General features: G+C 39.7%; 1 protein-coding gene across 3 annotated transcripts; it reads left to right on the top strand.

The window, feature by feature from the left end:
* The first annotated feature begins 3308 nt into the window (after positions 1-3308).
* On the top strand, positions 3309-18079 carry jakmip2 (janus kinase and microtubule interacting protein 2). 3 transcript variants are annotated; one of them, XM_085363988.1, is made up of 22 exons: positions 3309-3437; positions 5127-5381; positions 5529-5771; positions 7014-7223; positions 7635-7733; positions 7884-8030; positions 8138-8278; positions 9852-9908; positions 10208-10330; positions 10566-10694; positions 11978-12061; positions 12183-12245; positions 12337-12435; positions 13468-13569; positions 13699-13752; positions 13836-13901; positions 13990-14058; positions 14579-14656; positions 14866-14916; positions 15340-15492; positions 15619-15684; positions 17819-18079. In XM_085363988.1, exons 1-22 carry the CDS (start codon positions 3309-3311, stop codon positions 18077-18079), a joined length of 2679 nt encoding a protein of 892 aa, XP_085220114.1. The 3 variants fall into 3 exon arrangements, with proteins under 3 accessions (XP_085220114.1, XP_085220116.1, XP_085220115.1); XM_085363990.1 differs by lacking the exon at positions 17819-18079 and adding an exon at positions 16000-16050; XM_085363989.1 differs by lacking the exon at positions 17819-18079 and adding an exon at positions 16000-16050 and having other exon boundaries at positions 14866-14943; positions 15349-15492.
* The last annotated feature ends 564 nt before the right edge of the window (positions 18080-18643 follow it).

Genomic DNA, 18643 nt, shown 5'->3' with positions numbered 1-18643 from the left:
GCTTAATAACGTCAGCAGTACTTCTGAAAAGCCGCACTGTAAACTAACTGCAAAATAAGGAGCCCGTGTGGACTAAACGTGATGATTACTTCATCTCTAATCTGCATCGTCAAATCTGTTAAGCAATGTTATGTCATTCCACTTCAGATTATGAGGGACGTAGTCCAGTTCCTTGTGAGTCATTGTGACAATGCACAGTCTTTTTCACTTTCATATGAACATTTTGTGGGTAGTGTATTAGAGGAAAACAGTCTGCACGTCTCTACAAATGTGTTAAAACAGTGACCTTGTAACAATGTTTCCAAAGAGTTTAGAAACAGTTTAATCTATAAACCTTTGGTTGAATCTGCATAGAACAGGCAAAGTCACGAATAGCTGATAGTCATATTTATATGTATATATATATGCCATTTAAGAAGAATTTTAGCAGCACAGCCATTACAAGAGCCTAGTAATGGCTAACCTTCATCATCCAAATCATCAAGGGACTATCTATTTCTGTGTTCTTCATAAGGTATTAAAAGTAAAGTTAAAAATTTCAGCAGAATACATTTTTATGACTAATATTAAATACAACATGTGTGTTGTACACACAGTCACACGCAATACATCATACTCTGTTTTTCATAATTAACATATTTCATGTTAGCATATGCATAATACATTAAAAAAGGCACCAAACCTGTAATCTTTAGACTGCAACTCCAGATGGTAATTTGAGTATTTATTATTTATCTATTATTTTTTTTAGACAGATTGGTCAAGGTAAAGCCTATATTTACCTTCTTGTGTAATTAATTTGATTGCCATAAGAACAATGTCTGTTTTAATCAGTAAAGCAACATATATATGAGCTAAAAGCTGTCCTTTTGGCTCATGAGTTTGCCATTTATTTTTCTCTACCACTGAGCAAGACATTGAAGCCTTACTGTACATCTTACACGCAGATGCAGTAAGTGCGGTAGGCCTGCATTACCATCTTTAGGTGACCTTAGCTTCTTGAGGTGACTGTTGTTGTGATTTGGTCCTATATAAATAATATTGAAATGAACTGAGCATTATTTTACCCCGGACTAGTGTGTGAATGTGTGAAAATAAACTGGGTTCAGTAAACTGATAGGACAAGTCTCTCATAGTCTTATTTTAGCCCAAATGTCCTATATTTGCTGCACAAGTCTATCTGTGGCTTTTAGCAGGTCGTTGGCTTTCAGATGACCTCAGGCTGTGCACAAACAGAAGTCAGATTGTGGGGCAGGAAGGATTACCACTGACTCGGCATATCCAGACAACCATCTGTTCCAAAACCACTTTGGTTTGATAATAAGCCAATATGATCAGGACAATTTCACTTCCTACTTGCTTGGTCAGGTTTTATTTACACCGCAAAATTTCTCAAATGAAAATCTCTTGCCACAGAAATTGTCATTATTGGCTTCTTTCTGTCTAGGCAAAGCTTCTTGTGACACACTGGATCTGTATGACCTTAGGGATTTACCATAACATCATGCATGTGTAGGTCATCATACTGATAGTAAAAAATTATGAGGATGTTTCTATTGTGTGCATTGTGTTTACTGCTTTTTTGTTATGTTAATGAGTGACTATAATTTCTTGCGTGACTATAATTAGGCATGTAACAGTTGTAGTCAGACAAGAAATCGAATGCACATGAAAGAAGCTGACCGAGCAACAGTCACAAAGAACTACAGTTCTAAAAGGTTTTATGTAACTTTTTTATGGACATGCGGAATTTACAGGCATAAAAAAATATTGAATATAACAGATTCTATAAGGCTGAGAACAAAATACTTTTAGGAAGTGGCATCAAACTGCTTTATGCCACAAAGTGAGGAAAAAAAACAGGGACCAACTCTGGCTTTCCTTTCACAGGTCCCAGTTAATGGACGGGACAAGGTGTCTCACATGGTTTTGAAAGCAAAAAGGCAGGGGCTCCTGAGATAAATCTGTATAAGTGCAGAGGAAACTGCTCACAGGAGGTTTCAAACAAATAAATCAGAAAGTAACCGATGTTGCCGTTCAAGTTAATATTGTCATAATTATGAGCTTTTCCATTTAGGTAAGCCAAGTGCAAAATTCCATAAACATGAGGCTAATATTAGCCTAATCCCTAACCTTAAATGGGTTGCTGGGAGATCTGAATATTAACAAATTAGAACTAAATTCTTCAAAAAACCCTTATCTCCATTTTTTATGCCATGCTAGCAGTGTGGCTTTGAAGGATTACCATTTTAATTCCACAACTTCTCAACTGCATGTGGCCAAACTGCAAGAAAGCTGGTCTCCCCAAGGGGAGTCCTAATGAATTTAGTAGGTCCATGACTTTTTGGGTAACTGTTACTCAGAAAGTAGAGGTTGACCACTAATTACTACGCTGGTAGTTTTAAAACTGTATCAGTGGTGTCTGCATGTTGAACAGATAACATATATATACAGATAGATAGATACGGTAAAAAGTCCCAAGTGGTCAATCATACTTGAAAAGCCCAACAAAACTGTAGTGTATTTATATTTTTACCATTTATACTGACGTTTAATAATTGGAGCATGTTGTCTTTTCTACCAAACTAAGGTAGTGCATGTTTTCATTTTGAGTCTGTTAACTGGCATGAACATTTAGCCCAAATATGCACTATTCCCAAGTTTGTTACTGTATTTTTCAGTTACATATTTCAGATTACATTAGATAAGATTAGACTTCATTCATCATTTTTATATAATTACCTAAAAATGAAATAGCCTTCGTTAGCCAACAAGCTGGTGGTGGAAATTGGTTTGAGGAGCTTAGCATTAGGGCTAGGTTTTAGCTAGGTTATAGCCTAGCATTAACACCTCCACCCTTGTCTCTCTTCCATGTGCTCTTGCGATGTTAACAATGCATGGTTGTCCTAATCCTGGGTGAGACCAGTGTTTTTTATCTGGGCTTATACAGTGTAGCAGGACAAGCTTGCTAAAACACTGTATTTCCCCTAATCGGTGATTCCTACAGTGGTTTCATACCTTTTGGTTTGCTTGTCTGAAGTCTGACGGGGCAAAACATCAGTTTTGTTGCTATGTTTCCAGGAATTTATTATTTCAAAGTACAAGAATCTTAATCATACTCTGTTTAAAGTAAATCTGGACTTGCTTTGTCTAACTCTGTCACTCTTTTGTCTCTCCTCCTACCCCAAGCCCTTGTGTCTAATAGGAGAATGAGGAAGAGGAGGAACTGGAAACCTTGGGAGCACCTCGGAACGCTTATATGAAGTCTCAATGAAAGCATTAGAACAGCCTCTCTAGTTCTTGAATCAATGGCTAAGAAAGGGCGTACGAAGGGCGAGAAGCCCGAAGCCCTTATTTCTGCCTTACAGGCAGCTAATGAAGATCTCAGGTCCAAGTTGACTGACATTCAGATAGAGCTGCACCAAGAAAAATGCAAGGTACTGTACTACATCTCATATACATATATATATATCTGGACTATTATCTCTTGGACCACTTTCTGTGTAAATACAGTATTTTTAAAACCTTAATAAAGTTTAAATGTTAAAATGTTCAGAACCATCACTGACAGCTTGAGAAATTTTTATAGTATGTACACTGAACAAAAATATAAACGCAACACTTTTGTTTTTGCTCCCATTCCCCATGGGATGGACGTAGAGACCTAAAATTCATTCCAGATACACAATATAACCATCCCTCCCAAACAGTGGTCACAAATCAGTCCAAATGTGTGGTAGTGGGCACATCTGCCATATTGAGATAATCCATCCCACCTCACAGGTGTGCCACATCAGGATGCTGATCTGACATCATGAGTAGTGCACAGGTGTACCTCAGACTGCCCACAACAAAAGGCCACCCTGGAATGTGCAGTTTTTTGCGCTATTGGGGGTCTGGGGACCCAGAACCGGTCAGTATCTGGTGTGACCACCATTTGCCTCATGCAGTGCAACACATCGTCGCATGGAGTCTATCAGATTGTCAATTGTGGCCTGTGGAATGTTGGTCCACTCCACTTCAATGGCTGTGCGAGGTTGTTGGATATTCGTGGGAACTGGTACACGCTGTCGTATACGCCGGTCAAGCACATCCCGAACATGCTCAATGGGTGACATGTCCGGTGAGTATGCTGGCCATGCAAGAACTGGGACATTCTCAGCTGCCGTCTGCCCTGAACAATGTGAACCATGATTCATCCGTGAAGCGCACACCTCTCCAACGTGCCAGACGCCATCGAATGTGAGCATTTGCCCACACAAGTCTGTTACGGCGACGAGCTGGAGTCAGGTCAAGACCCCGATGAGGACGACGGGCATGCAGTTGAGCGTCCCAGAGACGGTTTCTGACAGTTTGTGCAGAAATTGTTTGGTTGTGCAAACCAATTGTTCCAGCAGCTGTCTGGGTGGCTGGTCTCAGACGATCTTGGAGGTGAACCTGCTGGATGTGGAGGTCCTGGGCTGGTGTGGTTACACGAGGTCTGCGGTTGTGAGGCCGGTTGGATGTGCTGCCATATTCTCTGAAACGCCTGTGGAGACGGCTTATGGTTGAGAAATGAACATTCAATGCACGGGCGACAGATCTGGTTGACATTCCTGCTGTCAGCATGCCAATTGCACGCTCCCTCATTGCTTGTGGCATCTGTGGCATTTTGCTGTGAGACAAAACTGCACATTCCAGGGTGGCCTTTTGTTGTGGGCAGTCTGAGGTACACCTGTGCACTACTCATGCTGTCAGATCAGCATCCTGATGTGGCACACCTGTGAGGTGGGATGGATTATCTCAATATAGCAGATGTGCCCACTACCACACATTTGGACTGATTTGTGACCACTGTTTGGGAGGGATGGTTATATTGTGTATCTGGAATGAATTTTAGGTCTCTACGTCCATCCCATGGGGAATGGGAGCAGTAACAAAGGTGTTGCATTTATATTTTTGTTGAGTGTATATATATATCTGGACTATTATCTCTTGGACCACTTTCTGTGTAAATACAGTATTTTTAAAACCTTAATAAAGTTTAAATGTTAAAATGTTCAGAACCATCACTGACAGCTTGAGAAATTTTTATAGTATGTATTTATGAAAAATAACCAAACCCTTCCTTCCGTGTTCCTCTAAAGGTGAGCAAACTGGAGCGAGACAAGGTGCAAGAGGTGAAGCGGGTGCGAGAGCAGGAGCAGCACCGTCATACTGCCATGCTAACAGAGCAGCGGGCAAAGTGGCATGAGGAAAAGCAAAAGGAGCTCCAGGCTCTCAGGGAAAACCTGACACGGCAGCACGAGCAAGAACTGGCCCGCCATGCTAAAATCAAAGACCAGGAAAACCAGAGGCTGAAAGCAGCACTGAATGCCATGCGTGATGGCAGTGGAGAGAAGGTGAGTTTAAAGATGTCCGTTAAACAGATTTTAAGATTTTCATTCCACCCTACACTTACTTGTGTTTCAGAAAAATGTAAAAAGAATAAATAAATAAAACTCTTATCAACCTAGTCAACCTTTTTCTTTCTGCCTTCACTTTTTCAGGTACGCACAGCACTGACTCTTGAAGCCAAGGAGGACGCACGTCGTTTCTTTGACCAGGAGAGAGTTAAACTCCTGCAAGAGATAGCAGAGCTGAAGTCTACTAAAAAGCAGACTGACGAGGCTCTCAGCAACATGATCCAGGCTGACAAGATGAAGGCTGGGGACCTGCGGGTGGAGCACCAGCAGCACCAGGAGCAGATCTCTAAGATCAAATGGGACTGTGAGAAAGACATCCGCAGACTGGTATGAACAGTCACTGCAAATAAACACCATAAAACTAGAAACAGGTTTCACATGTATCTTCAACATATGAATAATGAGCATGTCAAAATTTCTGCGTCCATGAATCTGTGACCTTAGGACTCATAAATAACTACACATAAAAAATGTTAGGGAAATCTATTTATGTTTTATGTGTTTGAAAGAAAAAAAACTGATTTTTAAATCACCAAAAATAAGTGTTGGTATACTCTTTAAAATCTTTTATTGTTTGAGCTTTAGTAGACACAACTCTATAATGGATTCACTCTCTCACGAGACTTCGAGAAGTATTCAAAGAATTTTAACAGGAATCATTACTTGAATAGTTTCTCTAGCTAGCCTGTGTCTACAACAGAGTATACAGTAGTCCGCACTTTAGTGCGAGTTGCATAGAGAAGAATGGGGTAGATTTCTATCTATTTAAATGAGCTACATTTGTGTTTAATGCAACCTATGTAAGAACAAAAGAGCAGCAGGGAAAACATTTTCATTTGTAACCTGCATAACGTAGAAACCTGGTGCTGAGAGAGTTTAATTATGGACACATCTAATGCTGCAAATTTCCTTCCAAATTGCTATCAAGGCAGTCTTTGTAATTTATCGGTCAGTCGAAATGCCTAAAATTAGCTTTTATTTAGCCAATAAAAAAAACAACAACAACATGATATTAAAATATCTGCATAAAATCTTTTCACACCTTTAAAACAAGCTTTAAAAATACTGATCAAGCCCTGAAAATAACAAAATAATTGCAAAATAATTTGTGGAATACATCCTTTAAGTGATAGGTTGCACGACAATGCCAGATGTAGCAAACATAATACAAATTAAACGTCATATATTCAATTTTATATTACATTTATGTCATTTTAAAATTTAATCAGAAGGCTCAATAAACACTGCACTTTCAAAAAAATTTCTCATAATTGCTTCATGGTTCAAGCATAACATGGTTAGGGTCAACTATTTATGGGTCTGTTGTTCCTCTCTACTTGTGTAAGTCGGTCTGGTTTCTTTACAGTTGTTTGTTAGTTTTTTAGAAATACATTAAAAGAAAATACAAACAAAAATCATATTAAACTTTCTGTTCTAACATTTAAAACCCTAATTCTGATCATAATGTCATAAAGAGTGATGGGAACAATTCGGATAGCATCGGAAATAAAACGCCTTCCTTTCAGCCATTACTTAATGATTTTTCCATTTCCTTCTCCCACACCACAGGTGGACGAAATCAAAGGTAAGGACCGCACCATTTTCGCTCTGGAAAAAGAACTGGAATCGACATCGGGTTACTTACAGAAGCTGCAGCTTCAGAAGGATGCCCTGGATGAACAGTTATTCCTTGTTAAGGAGGCTGAGTGTGGCCTGGGAAGCCCGAAAAGAGAAATCCCAGGCAGAGCTGGAGATGGTGCGGAGCACTGTGGCAGCCCAGTAAGTAGAGAAACCATCGAGAAGCAGCTCAGGGAATTAAAACAAATAATATTAAACTGCTAATTTAAAAGAAACTGTCTTACTTCTTGAATTCACTTCAATACTTTTGCTGAAGCACTTGAGTGCACTTGGTTTAGATTGTTTTAAAAGTCTAATAGTCAAAATGGAAACCATGTCATGTACACACTCAGGCATTTCTGTAAGTGCCAAACTATAAAAGACTATAAGAGAGGGGCGGTCCGCACATGAATCAGCTCCAAGCTATAATTTAATTTTAATCAGTGCAAAACAAAACCACTACAAGACAGGATGGACTGTTCTGTTTTGCAGTCCATTACATCACGTATTCTTCACACTTCCCTTGTGACTTGATTGGTCAAATGATAAAGGATTGCATTTTGTTTGTTTCAGGACATGAGGAGAAACCAGAGGCGTATGGCTGAACTCAATGCGACTATACGCAAGCTGGAGGACCGCAACTCGCTGCTGGGGGATGAGAGGAATGAACTGGTACGATGAAATTCAAGAAACTTAATTCATTTTTAATGTTTCTGCTTTTCCTTGAAAGTTCCCAGCTGCTGTTTCGTTGTCATCTCTTTTCTTACGGGTCTTCCTTAATCACCATTTAAATTAAATTTATGATTTTTTTCCCCTCACTAGCTGAAACGTGTTCGAGAGTCAGAGAAGCAGTGTAAGCCCCTGCTGGACAAGAACAAGCTGCTGAGTAAGAGGAATGACGATTTGACCCAGACGATCCAGAAGCTGGAGGAGAAGCTGAAGAGCCTGATGAAAGAAAACCTTGAGATGGTCTGCACAAAGTATCAGTAGCCTCATTCTGTATATACGCACGCTGACTTACACTTGAATAGTGTGATCTCAGTGGACACTTCTCTGTGTTTTTTGTGGATCTGCAGAAGGAGAGGATAAACTCTCATCCTCCACTGAAGAAGCTAAAGTCTCTCAATGACCTGGACCAAGCCCATGATGACCAGGAAATAGCCTTTCTCAAGCTTCAAGTCTTGGAGCAGCAAAGCATGATTGATGAACTGACAAGAGTATGTTTCTTATAGTGTTTCAGTAATTTATCAAGTAAGCCATGTTGTTGCCGTGATGCTCTGACATTTTGACACAGTCCTGATACAACACTGAATCTTTCTGCTTAGGTCAGATAGATTCAGATGAAAAGGAAGTAATTTCAGAGGATAATGAGCTATTATGACATCATGGTCAAGATGACCCACAGTAGGGACCTGCTCCAAACAGGACATAGTTTGCTGAAAATTGGTGTAATGCTTGTTAATCTTGTGAAAATGTATTGCCATGACTATCCTTACTAGAAAACTAGAAAATCAAGCACAGTATAGAGCATATCCCAGTTTATATGTTTGGGTTTGATAAATATGACCCATAGCAGGAATTTCAGATGAGTTTTTTGTCTACAATCATCCATTTTGATGGTATTTCAATCACACATATTCTAAAACCACATATGTGTTGTTTACATCTGTAGTACACTACTTTGCAAAAGTCTCGAGCCACCCATCATTTTGTCTTCAGGAATAGTTCTCCAGGCTTTTTGAAGGACACCCCAAATCTCTTATGGATTTGGCTGCCTTTTGTTGCTTCACCTGTTAAAATGATGCCACACTGCTGGAGTAATGTTGAGGTCCGGACTCTGGGGAAGCCAACATTTCTATCTAAATGTGCTTTTACTGCACTGGTAGTGTGTTTGGGATCGTCATCATGCTGAAAATAAAATGAAGCTCTTGCCAGTCTGAGCCTTTCCAGGTGGTATTGTGTGGTAAATAAAAATATGGATGATACTTTTCAAGTTATATAATTCCACCAATTTTTAATCAAAATTGATGGAATTTCTCTTTCCCTTCCTTAAGAAGGAAACAGCTGCTACTCCACTGAGACCGTCTCTGATGAGGCTTGATGGATCAACTGAACGACTAGCTGGATCTCAGATCCGGTGTCAGGTCTTTGATGGATCTGTTTCTCAAAGGTCATGACTTTCACATATTGTTGCAGGAACCTTTTTAGCCCTGCCACTTCTTCTTTTGTCCTTCACTTGTTCAGCTGCCTAATTTCTTTCAAGGATACACGGTCGGTACACCATGCGAGATATGTTAGGTTTTTTGCTAATAGCTCTTTGAGAATCACCTTGAAACATATCAAACTGTGTTATCGTCATCATTTTTTATTATATCCAACTAAAGAAATGCACCACTGGTTTGTCTATTGAGTTAGGTGCCTTTTTTATGCTTGGATGATTCTTAGGTCAGTGTTACGTGTTTAAACAAACAAACAAAATGTTTCTCTGAAAATAATTAGTACTGGACTGAAATTAAGTTAAAAACCAGTGTGTAAACATTCACAGATATTCAGAAAGCCTGGAGAACTATTGCTCTAGACCACTTTTTGTTTCCTTGGAAACAAATATAAAGAATTGAGGGGTGGCTCATGACTTTTGCACACCTATAGCATTTTTGCTATGGGGTAGCTCTTGTAATTTTGCTGCTTCTATAAATTTGATCATGTAACCTAAAGAAAGAAAATCAAAGAAAGTAACTGTGTCTTTAGTCGTATTGTTAAAGTGTGTTGTTCATCTGTCTGATTTTCCAGGACCGAGAAAAACTCCTAAGAAAGAAACGGCATAAAAGAAGTTCAAGGCCAATAAAGGTAGGATAAATTCAATTTGTTAATGGCTGCTTAATTTAAAGTGTGTGTAGAAAGTGTGCATTAAAAAACAGTATGGAAGTCAGTCCTGTTTGAGCGGATTGTTTCAATAAGAGTGTAAACTGTAGTTAAACAAATGAGTGCAAGGAGAAACTCGACCTGTTAATAATGCAAGAAACAAAACTAAAAATTGACAGTATTTAACACAAAACATGGCTTTTTGTTAAATGTGAAGCACCAAAAGGAAAAAAAAGTGTATTGATTGCTCTATCGTGAAAGATTTTGGTATTTATTTTCTGCAGAGGCATATCGTGGTTGATACTTTCTTTGGGTATGATGAAGAGTCTATGGACTCAGAGACATCCTCAGTGGCTTCATTTCGAATGGACAGAACTCCTGCTACTCCTGAGGAAGACCTGGATGATGTATGAGCTTATATTTATCATATCCAAAAGATAGTCTAGCATTAATCTCAGTAATCTCATTTATATTCACATCAGGGCCTTCAATTGTGTTTTTACTTTTTAAACTTCTGCTATCAACATCAAATTTGTTCAGTCATACCAGCTGGGTAATGTTAGCTCATCAGATGTATCAGTATAATGATGCTGTCTCCTAGAATCATAACCTTTGATCTTTTTCCTGTGTGTATCAATCAAGAGTCTAGCCAACGAGGAGTCAGAGCTACGTTTCCGTCAGCTCACCAGGGAATACCAGGCCTTACAGCGAGCTTACGCCCTGCTGCAGGAACAGAAAGGAGGCCTACTGGATGCTGAAATCGAAGCTAAGGTACATGTATAAAGATTAATTAACTAGTTACTGCTCAGTCTGGAAACCTCTGATCTGGTCTGAAACTGTAAAGTTACAATCCCCCAAAAATTCTAATGTCCCCCCGAGGATTATTTAAGTTGGAGGTACAACACGGTTCATTCAAGGTTACGTCTGTCTGCCTTAGCAGTGAGAAATTCAGTTATTGAGAATTTTATTACTGTTAGATTTGTATTGTTGATTGTCATTTATGCTTAGAAATATTTACTTATATATGCTTAGAGTTTTGTAATTAGTTGTAGATTGGTAGAGGTTTTGATCCTTGATAGTCTGCAAACTTTGTGTGTATTAGACAGCACTTTGGGAGCATGAGAGGTCATACCGTGTCTTATTGTTTTATGGTAGGATTAACGTAGTTGCGTCTGTTCTAGTCTAAGTGCTCTTTGTTTAGATGAACTGCAGGACTTCCTCACCGTGTTATCTAGGATGAACCACCTAGGGGGAGGGGGAGGCTACCCTCTTCCTGACCAAGGATGTTTGACCCTTTGATCAGCAGTCCACACACACACACACACACACACACACACACACACACACACACACACACACACGGTACTCTTTGTGTGTATGTAGACGTCATATGTTAATGACCCTATGCATATTCATGTAACCTCAATAAAAGGATAGTGTACGGGAGAACGGACGAGAGCTACTGGGGTCAAGCGAAGGGACGGCGCTCTGTCCAGTCTCTCCCGTGCACGAGTACCATGAAGAAGTTTGCCTACTTGCGTCTTGCTTGCAGTGTAATTATATTGTCTTAACGTTCCAGCGAATAGGTTCAAGCTACAAACCTAACAATTACCACTAGTCTGAAGTATTCATCTAAACACACGATTTATAAAATCATTTTTTGACATTTATTCTATCGTATGAGGCTGTAAAAGAGTCATTTTGAGCGTGGCCACATCATGTGGATGTCAGACGTACTTTTTAATTAGTTCAGCTGCCGTCATTGATTGGGTAATGTCCCATGCTTGACCAGGACACAAAACATTCTTTTAGACTTTTCAGTCGTTCTCTTTTAATGTCTGCATATAGCGACATTATGTACGTCGTATGTTGGGTTGAAATGCTGCAAAAAACCCTCAAAAAACCAAAACAACATTTGTGAGAGTTTTAGGTGTGGCTTAAACAGATCCCATTATAGAGCCTGAGTGCAGTCAGAAGTGAATGTCAGACAAAAATTAAAATCTTGCAAGATTTGTAAAAAATTCTAATGAATATCTGTTTTGCTCCTGGTTCAGGCTCACGAACAGCTCCAAGCAGAGGTTCTCAGGTATAAAGCCAAGATAGAGGACTTGGAGAAGGAACTAACCCTGAAGGGACAGGTAGGATGCGTAAACACACATATGAATGAAGGTGTTTGCATGTGTGCATGAAGGGATTGGAAAAAATAACCATATTTGTTTAATAAATATATGAAATGATGTGTACCTTTCCACTAATCAGGACTCCAAATGGGTTGAAGAGAAGCAGCTGTTCCTAAGAAGGAATCAGGAGTTGTTAGAAAAGGTTGGACTCACATTTTTTTCGATAATCAGTGAACAATGAAATAGTGGAAATGAAAACAGACACATTCATTCTGATCCTTTGTGGCACCCAGGTGGAAAAGTTGGAGTCAGACTGTAATCGGCTGCAGCAGGAGCTTCAAGACTCCAAAGATCAAAATGAACTGTTAGAGTTTAGGATACTGGAGCTAGAGGTACGTCACAAAGGGTTTTCTACCAAGTAAGATAAGGGTTGTCTGTGCGCCTAATAATCAGGTGAGCCTAAATAACTTGTGTGTTTTTTACTGAGTTAAAAACGTTTTGCTTTCCCAAGAGCTGAGAAAAAGTGATTTTAGTGTAATTATTACACAAACAACACTCTGGTGATTAAAGCAGCCACATTGGTTTTACATTTCATAGATTTTATTAAAGTGAATTAAACCACAGTGAAATATTTCATGGCAAATCAGGAGAGACTGTAGCCACTTTACAGGGGAAAAGAAGTGGTGTCCGAAATTATCGAATTTTTTCTGAAGGCTGGGGATTATATCGTTTCGTAAAAGTACAAGGTAAACTTTGAGTTGAACACAGTGAGGTTTTAAAAGAACAACACAACACAATCCCTGCTTTAACTCGAGGACTGTGGAGAAGAGCAGAATCGTTGTTTAACAGGGTGCATGCCTCGTGTCTTGGAATGGCTCCAAGAGTCTCTGATTTCCAAGCTCGATAACCAGCTGACAGCAGTTTCTGTGTTCTGGCTTCGCTCTGGTGCAGTGACTGACAGCACCTTACCAAGGCTTTAACTGCCACCTAGTGAACACAGAGGAAAAGTTCTTGCTCGGACGTGCCGTGCACATTCACCTGATTTCACCTCTGGCAACATCAAAGTGATTCAGCCTCGGTTTAAACTAAAAACCTCCAGCGCTGCTGTCAGGTTTGGCATGTCACTAGTCAGATGACAGCGTTTGCAATGAACTTGTGAACCAAGTTAGAAACTTTGTAGCTGAACAAAGACAGTGCTGCGTACTAAAACTCAAGCATGCAAAGAGAAACTGATAGGGACTGATATAATCCATCATTAGAACTCCGGGTAAGACTGTCACTCGTCCTGTTTTTTTCTCTCCTGATTTAAATATTAATTTTAGGCTCCTATGATAGAGATTATGTTATAATGCTGTTATAATTCATAGGAGGCTTGCAGAAGACTTTTTGCATAATAAAAAGTGGGTTTCTTTTTGCTGTTTTAGGAGCGCGAGAGGAGGTCTCCTCCATTCAACCATTTGAGAATGCATCCTTTCTCTGAGGGAGTCAGTGCACTGCAGATCTACTGTATGAAGGAAGGAGTTAAGGTGCGCAGTGAGACGGGCTGATGCTTTATCATAGTTTATCGTTAAGTAGCTAAAAACAGCAAAGATTAAATATTAAAGGAATTTATATGTATTTACACCCTAATCAGTTTTATTGTCTTCTTTCCACAGGATGTATGCATACCAGATCTCATCAAACTGCTGGATATCCTCGGAGACAACGGGGTAAATTCATACGGAACTTAACATTTCATTTTCCGTCGCTAAAACATTTACATTATTAAGGTTTAAATGTCTTTTTTGTGCAGAACTTAAGGAATGAGGAGCAAGTGGCTATTATTCAGGCTAGCACTGTTTTGTCACTTGCGGAAAAGGTAAGGCTGGAAGCTACATTGTGTTTAAATTAACATCAGATTGTTCTGTTGTTTAATAAATCATATTTTGTTGCTTGTTATTTTCCAGTGGATTCAACAGATTGAGGGGACAGAGGCAGCACTGCACCAGAAGATGATGGACCTGGAGATAGAGATGGTGGGACACAACAAGGGGCAGACTTTGTTTCATGATTATCATTTGTGATATGACTGATTCTTCTGCTTAACCTTCTGCCTTTAAGACATTTAATTAACATTCCTTGGATAAAGTCACATCATACCCAAAGAGTCTCCATAACCAGTATTTGAAGCACCATGTGCCTGCTGCACATTAAGTTCTAGACTTGCACCGTGACACTTTAACAGGGAGGCGTTAAATGTTACTTAGTGGCACTGGGCTCAGTTAAAAAAAAAAAAAAAAAGAATAGATAGGAAAGGAAAAAAGAGAAATAATGACGATGGTTTATTGAATATTCCACGTTGTACCCAGATCCTTCCTGGAAGTTATGACTAGTAAACCGAACAAACAAAAAATCTGTCATTGATGTTGGGTTTTCTTCACAGATCCATATCCTATAGTTTCAAACAGTTAAACCACATGTTAGGAAGTGGTTTAAGTTTATGTTATCACTTCTTTCTCTGCTAAACACTGGTCCTAATATGCTCCATGTGTACAGGAGATGTTTTGCAAACAGAAAGGATATCTGGAAGAGGAGCTGGACTACAGAAAACAGGCCCTGGATCAGGCATACATGGTGGGTGTGTTTTTTGTCTCTTGTACATCTGGGGCTGAGAAAACAGTGCCTCGTTTTATTTGGGGTCTAAATTTCAGTTCCCAAGGTGACACATAATCTTATGATTAGAATCATGACAGTATTGTTAGGCGTGTAGCCGTTTGAAGAAAAGTGAATAAGTTCTTACAAACTTAACTAACAACACTTTTCTACATTGCTTCTCTTCACAGCAAATCCAGGAGTTGGAAGCAACCTTATACAACGCCCTGCAGCAAGACAAGGTCTTTGATTTGCCATCATGCATTTATGCATTGCCGTACAGCCATACATTTTTACCAAAAAAAGGCTAAAGAAAACAAAAACAGTTGTAGCTTTGTTGAGTCTCACCCATCTTTTGAAATGTCACCACAGTCATCTGATACAGTGGGTGAGGTTTATCTAATTAAGATAAGAAATGCCAAATTCCTCCCAAATAATTTGGATCATCGAAGCTGTTGGCACAGCTAGTTCTTGGTAAACGAATGACTGGTGTGAGATTATTAACAGAGATAAAGAAACAGAAAAGGCTTCTACCAGCCCTCAAGGATTCTTATGATTTGATAAAGCCTCAGCTGATAAAGAGCAGTAACACTGGAGGTGTAAGGAGTCTTTCAGATCAATCACAATCCAGTATTTGTGCTTCACGCCTGTCTTCTTTTCACCAGGTGATAAAGTACGGCGAGCCTCTGGATGAGCTTCAGAGGGACGAGCTGCGGACGGCGGTGGAGAAGCTGAGGAGGCAGATGCTGAGGAAGAGTCGAGAGTACGACTGCCAGATCCTCCAGGAGAGGATGGAACTTCTGCACCAGGCCCATCAGGTCTGTTGCTGTCTGTAAATGTGGCTGCTGATGATACAGTAGAGCTTTGCGTGGAAGTAGGTTTGTAGGTCACATGCTTTATACTGGTATTGTTATTATTTTTTTCCCCTCTCTAAATAATTGCAGAGAATTCGTGATCTTGAAGATAAGACAGAAATCCAGAGGAGGCAGATTAAAGACCTGGAGGAAAAGGTAGGATGTGTTTGATGGCCTAATGTGAAAACAATTGGATGCAGAAATATCTCATTTCTCATGATCAGCAGCTTGGCTTTACACTCATAAAGGAACGCTAATTGAATTTTGATAGTTTAGAAGAAAAGATAAAAAGGGAATCAGTCTCAAATCATGTGATATTCATAAATATGATTTCATAATTCACAATGAGCCACGCCCGCTGCACAGTGAACCTCTGTTCCTGTCCCTTCTGTGACTAACATGTCTCAAGTGTTCCTCTAATTCTCTTCTTCTCTTCCTTTGTCCCTCCTTCATCTTTCTTTCTTCCTATAGTTTCTGTTTCTGTTCTTGTTCTTTTCTCTTGCCTTTATCCTTTGGCCTTGAAGTCTTTGGCGTGTCCTGTAGCAGAGGTGAGTCCTGTTGGGCTTTCGGTAGAAAATTCAAATCACTGCCATCCCTCTTTTTGACCTTGGTTAAATATTTTACTGAGGAAAGCCATAAACCTCAAACAGTTTTACAAATTGACCACTGGGTGGCTCTGTGTCTTTCAGAATCAAGAAAAGATTTGACCCTGGTCTGCACACTCTCCCACCTTCCTTCATCTGTCATTACTTTTTCTTTGTACTCTCATCATCTTTCCACCTATGCAGTTTTGTTACAGTTTCGTGATATTTTTTTCCATGTTTTCTGTGTTTCGCTCCATGTTTACATTCTATTTTTACCGTCTTGGTAGCAGATACCATGAGCACCTTTCTATCCATTATATATTTCTTCATTGTCAACTCTTTGGTTATTACCATTGTTTATACCTGCATTGCAGAAACCCTTTGAGGTTTGTGAAATTGTTCTAGATGATTGTTTTTCACCCAGCAATTTGTGTTTTTATAGACTAAAACTAAAGTTACCAAATAATTTATTATGGCTGATGTAAAAACAATATATGGAGAAAAAAATTCATGTTCCCATCTAGCTGAAGATAACAAGTCCAGTGTTCACTAACCTTTTTGCTCTGGTTTGTTCTCTGCTGCTCAGCTGTTTGTGCGTGGAAGGTTAGAAATTTTACAGGTGGTTTACAAGAGGTGTAAAAGCAAGCAAAAGCACTTTGACTGGAAAGAATACTGGGAAGAACACTCAATGGCCGCTTTATTAGGCACACCTCTTCAATCACTCATTAACACAAGTGACTTATCTTAAACCCGATTCTTTGATCCCCATGATAGAACAGAGAAAACCCGACTCAGGAGTGGTCAAAACATTTATAATTCTTTATTCAATCATCTTCTGGAAGAGAGAGCCCTGCACAGCCCAAAACCAGCTGCAGAATCTCTAACATTAGAAGCTAAAAATGTGTCTCATATAGGTGTTATTTTGGTACTTTACACGTCACACATAGTTTAGATACAAACAACTCCTTATATGTTACTAGTTCCAATCCCATGGCAGCAACTTATTGCATTTAGGTTTGTAGACATGTTCAAGACGGCACGCTGACGATCAAATCAAGCATCAGCATGCTGAAAAAAGGTGATTTAAGGGACTTCGAAGCAACAGAAGACCACACTAGATGCCACTATTGTCAGCTAAGAACAGGAAACTGAGGCTACATCTTGCACGTTCTCAGCAAACGTAGACAGTAGAAGATTGCCTGATCTGATGAGACTCGATTTCTGCTGCAACATTTGGATGTCCGGGTCAAAATTTGGCGTAAACAACTTGAAACCATACCATGCTGCGTTATATCAACAGTACAGGCTGCTGCTGTTTGATGTAATGATGAGGGGGATATTTTCTTGACACTCTTTCTGATTTGTAGTACGAACTGAGGATTGTTTCAACACAACAGTCTCCCTAAATATCGCTGCTTACCATATCCATCCTTTTATGACCACAGTGCAGCTCTAGAAACGCATACCTAATAAAGTGGCCAGTGAGTTTAGTCGTAGACTGTAAAGCAAAAACAAATAGTAGTAAAATTCTAATATTCTCATGAGTGACAGCTGAGTACAGAGATTATAATCTTTTGACATAGGGGCTACTCTACTGCTACTGACTGAGCATACCGATATCTAAAGATGATAAAAATGTGCCACATGCTGCTCGTTTTGTGTGTTCTAATCTAATCTTTCATGACTTCTCTCTCTCTTTCTCTCAGGTGGTATGTCAGCTTGGGGATCTTGTTTGTGACTGCAGTGTTATTTATTTTCTGGACAAGTGTGAAACGGTGTGTGTAGCAGTGGCTGCTCGTGTCATAACATCAGTGACTGCTGTCGGTATAGCTGGATGTATTGTGTGCTGGTCGGATCACACTTCAGATTTATTATTATTATTATTATTATTATTATTAATATTGTTTTTTAACCGGGTGAGGTTGGTTCTCATCCTGCTGCCCAGGATGATATTTTTAGGACATTAAATATCTCTCCAAGCAGCTGAGAATACAGACTGCAAGGAATGGCAGGCAATTGGGAAAACAGATATAGTGCATTCAGACATGTACACACACACACACACACGCACACGCACACGCACACACACACACACACACACACACACACACACACACATAAATAGTTTTCAGACACACATGCATTTACAGACATATGCAGTTGCAAACACATGCTTTGACAATTTAAAAACCAAAGCCTGGGATATGTTCTCTCTGCCATGCAGGGTAATAATATATCACTGACCAACATTTAGCCCCAGTGGGAATATAAACAGACAGAGAGCTCATAAACAACAAGGAAAACAAACCACAGGCCGCTCTTCTTTTCCCCCCTCTGTTTTTTTGGCGTTCAAACCTGAAAAGAAGTTCTTGAATGCAACCACCCGGTGAACTGAAGCGAGCCAACTCAGGGCCTTATGCACGCAGAGGCCATTTAAACAGTGCTGGTCTCAGGTCAGATTATAACAAGGAACTTTCGGGACCTGGTTTCTTCAACCAACTGCCCTGACATTGCTGTTCAGAGAATGGTGC

The sequence above is a fragment of the Diplotaxodon limnothrissa genome, linkage group LG10 (assembly GCF_057381915.1).
Source record: "Diplotaxodon limnothrissa isolate DT_005_m linkage group LG10, D_limnothrissa_male_GT1.1, whole genome shotgun sequence".
NCBI lineage: Eukaryota > Metazoa > Chordata > Actinopteri > Cichliformes > Cichlidae > Diplotaxodon > Diplotaxodon limnothrissa.
Note: the sequence above shows the minus strand (reverse complement) of the source record. Positions and strands in the feature narration are given on the sequence as shown.

Bases quoted from the DNA above. Each gene is read 5' to 3' on its own strand.
- jakmip2 (XM_085363988.1), top strand. From the start codon at position 3,309: ATGGCTAAGAAAGGGCGTACGAAGGGCGAGAAGCCCGAAGCCCTTATT. The intron at 8,031-8,137 runs GTCTGCACAAAG...GTGGATCTGCAG, and splicing joins TGAAAGAAAACCTTGAGATG to AAGGAGAGGATAAACTCTCA. The intron at 12,246-12,336 runs GTTGGACTCACA...TGTGGCACCCAG, and splicing joins ATCAGGAGTTGTTAGAAAAG to GTGGAAAAGTTGGAGTCAGA.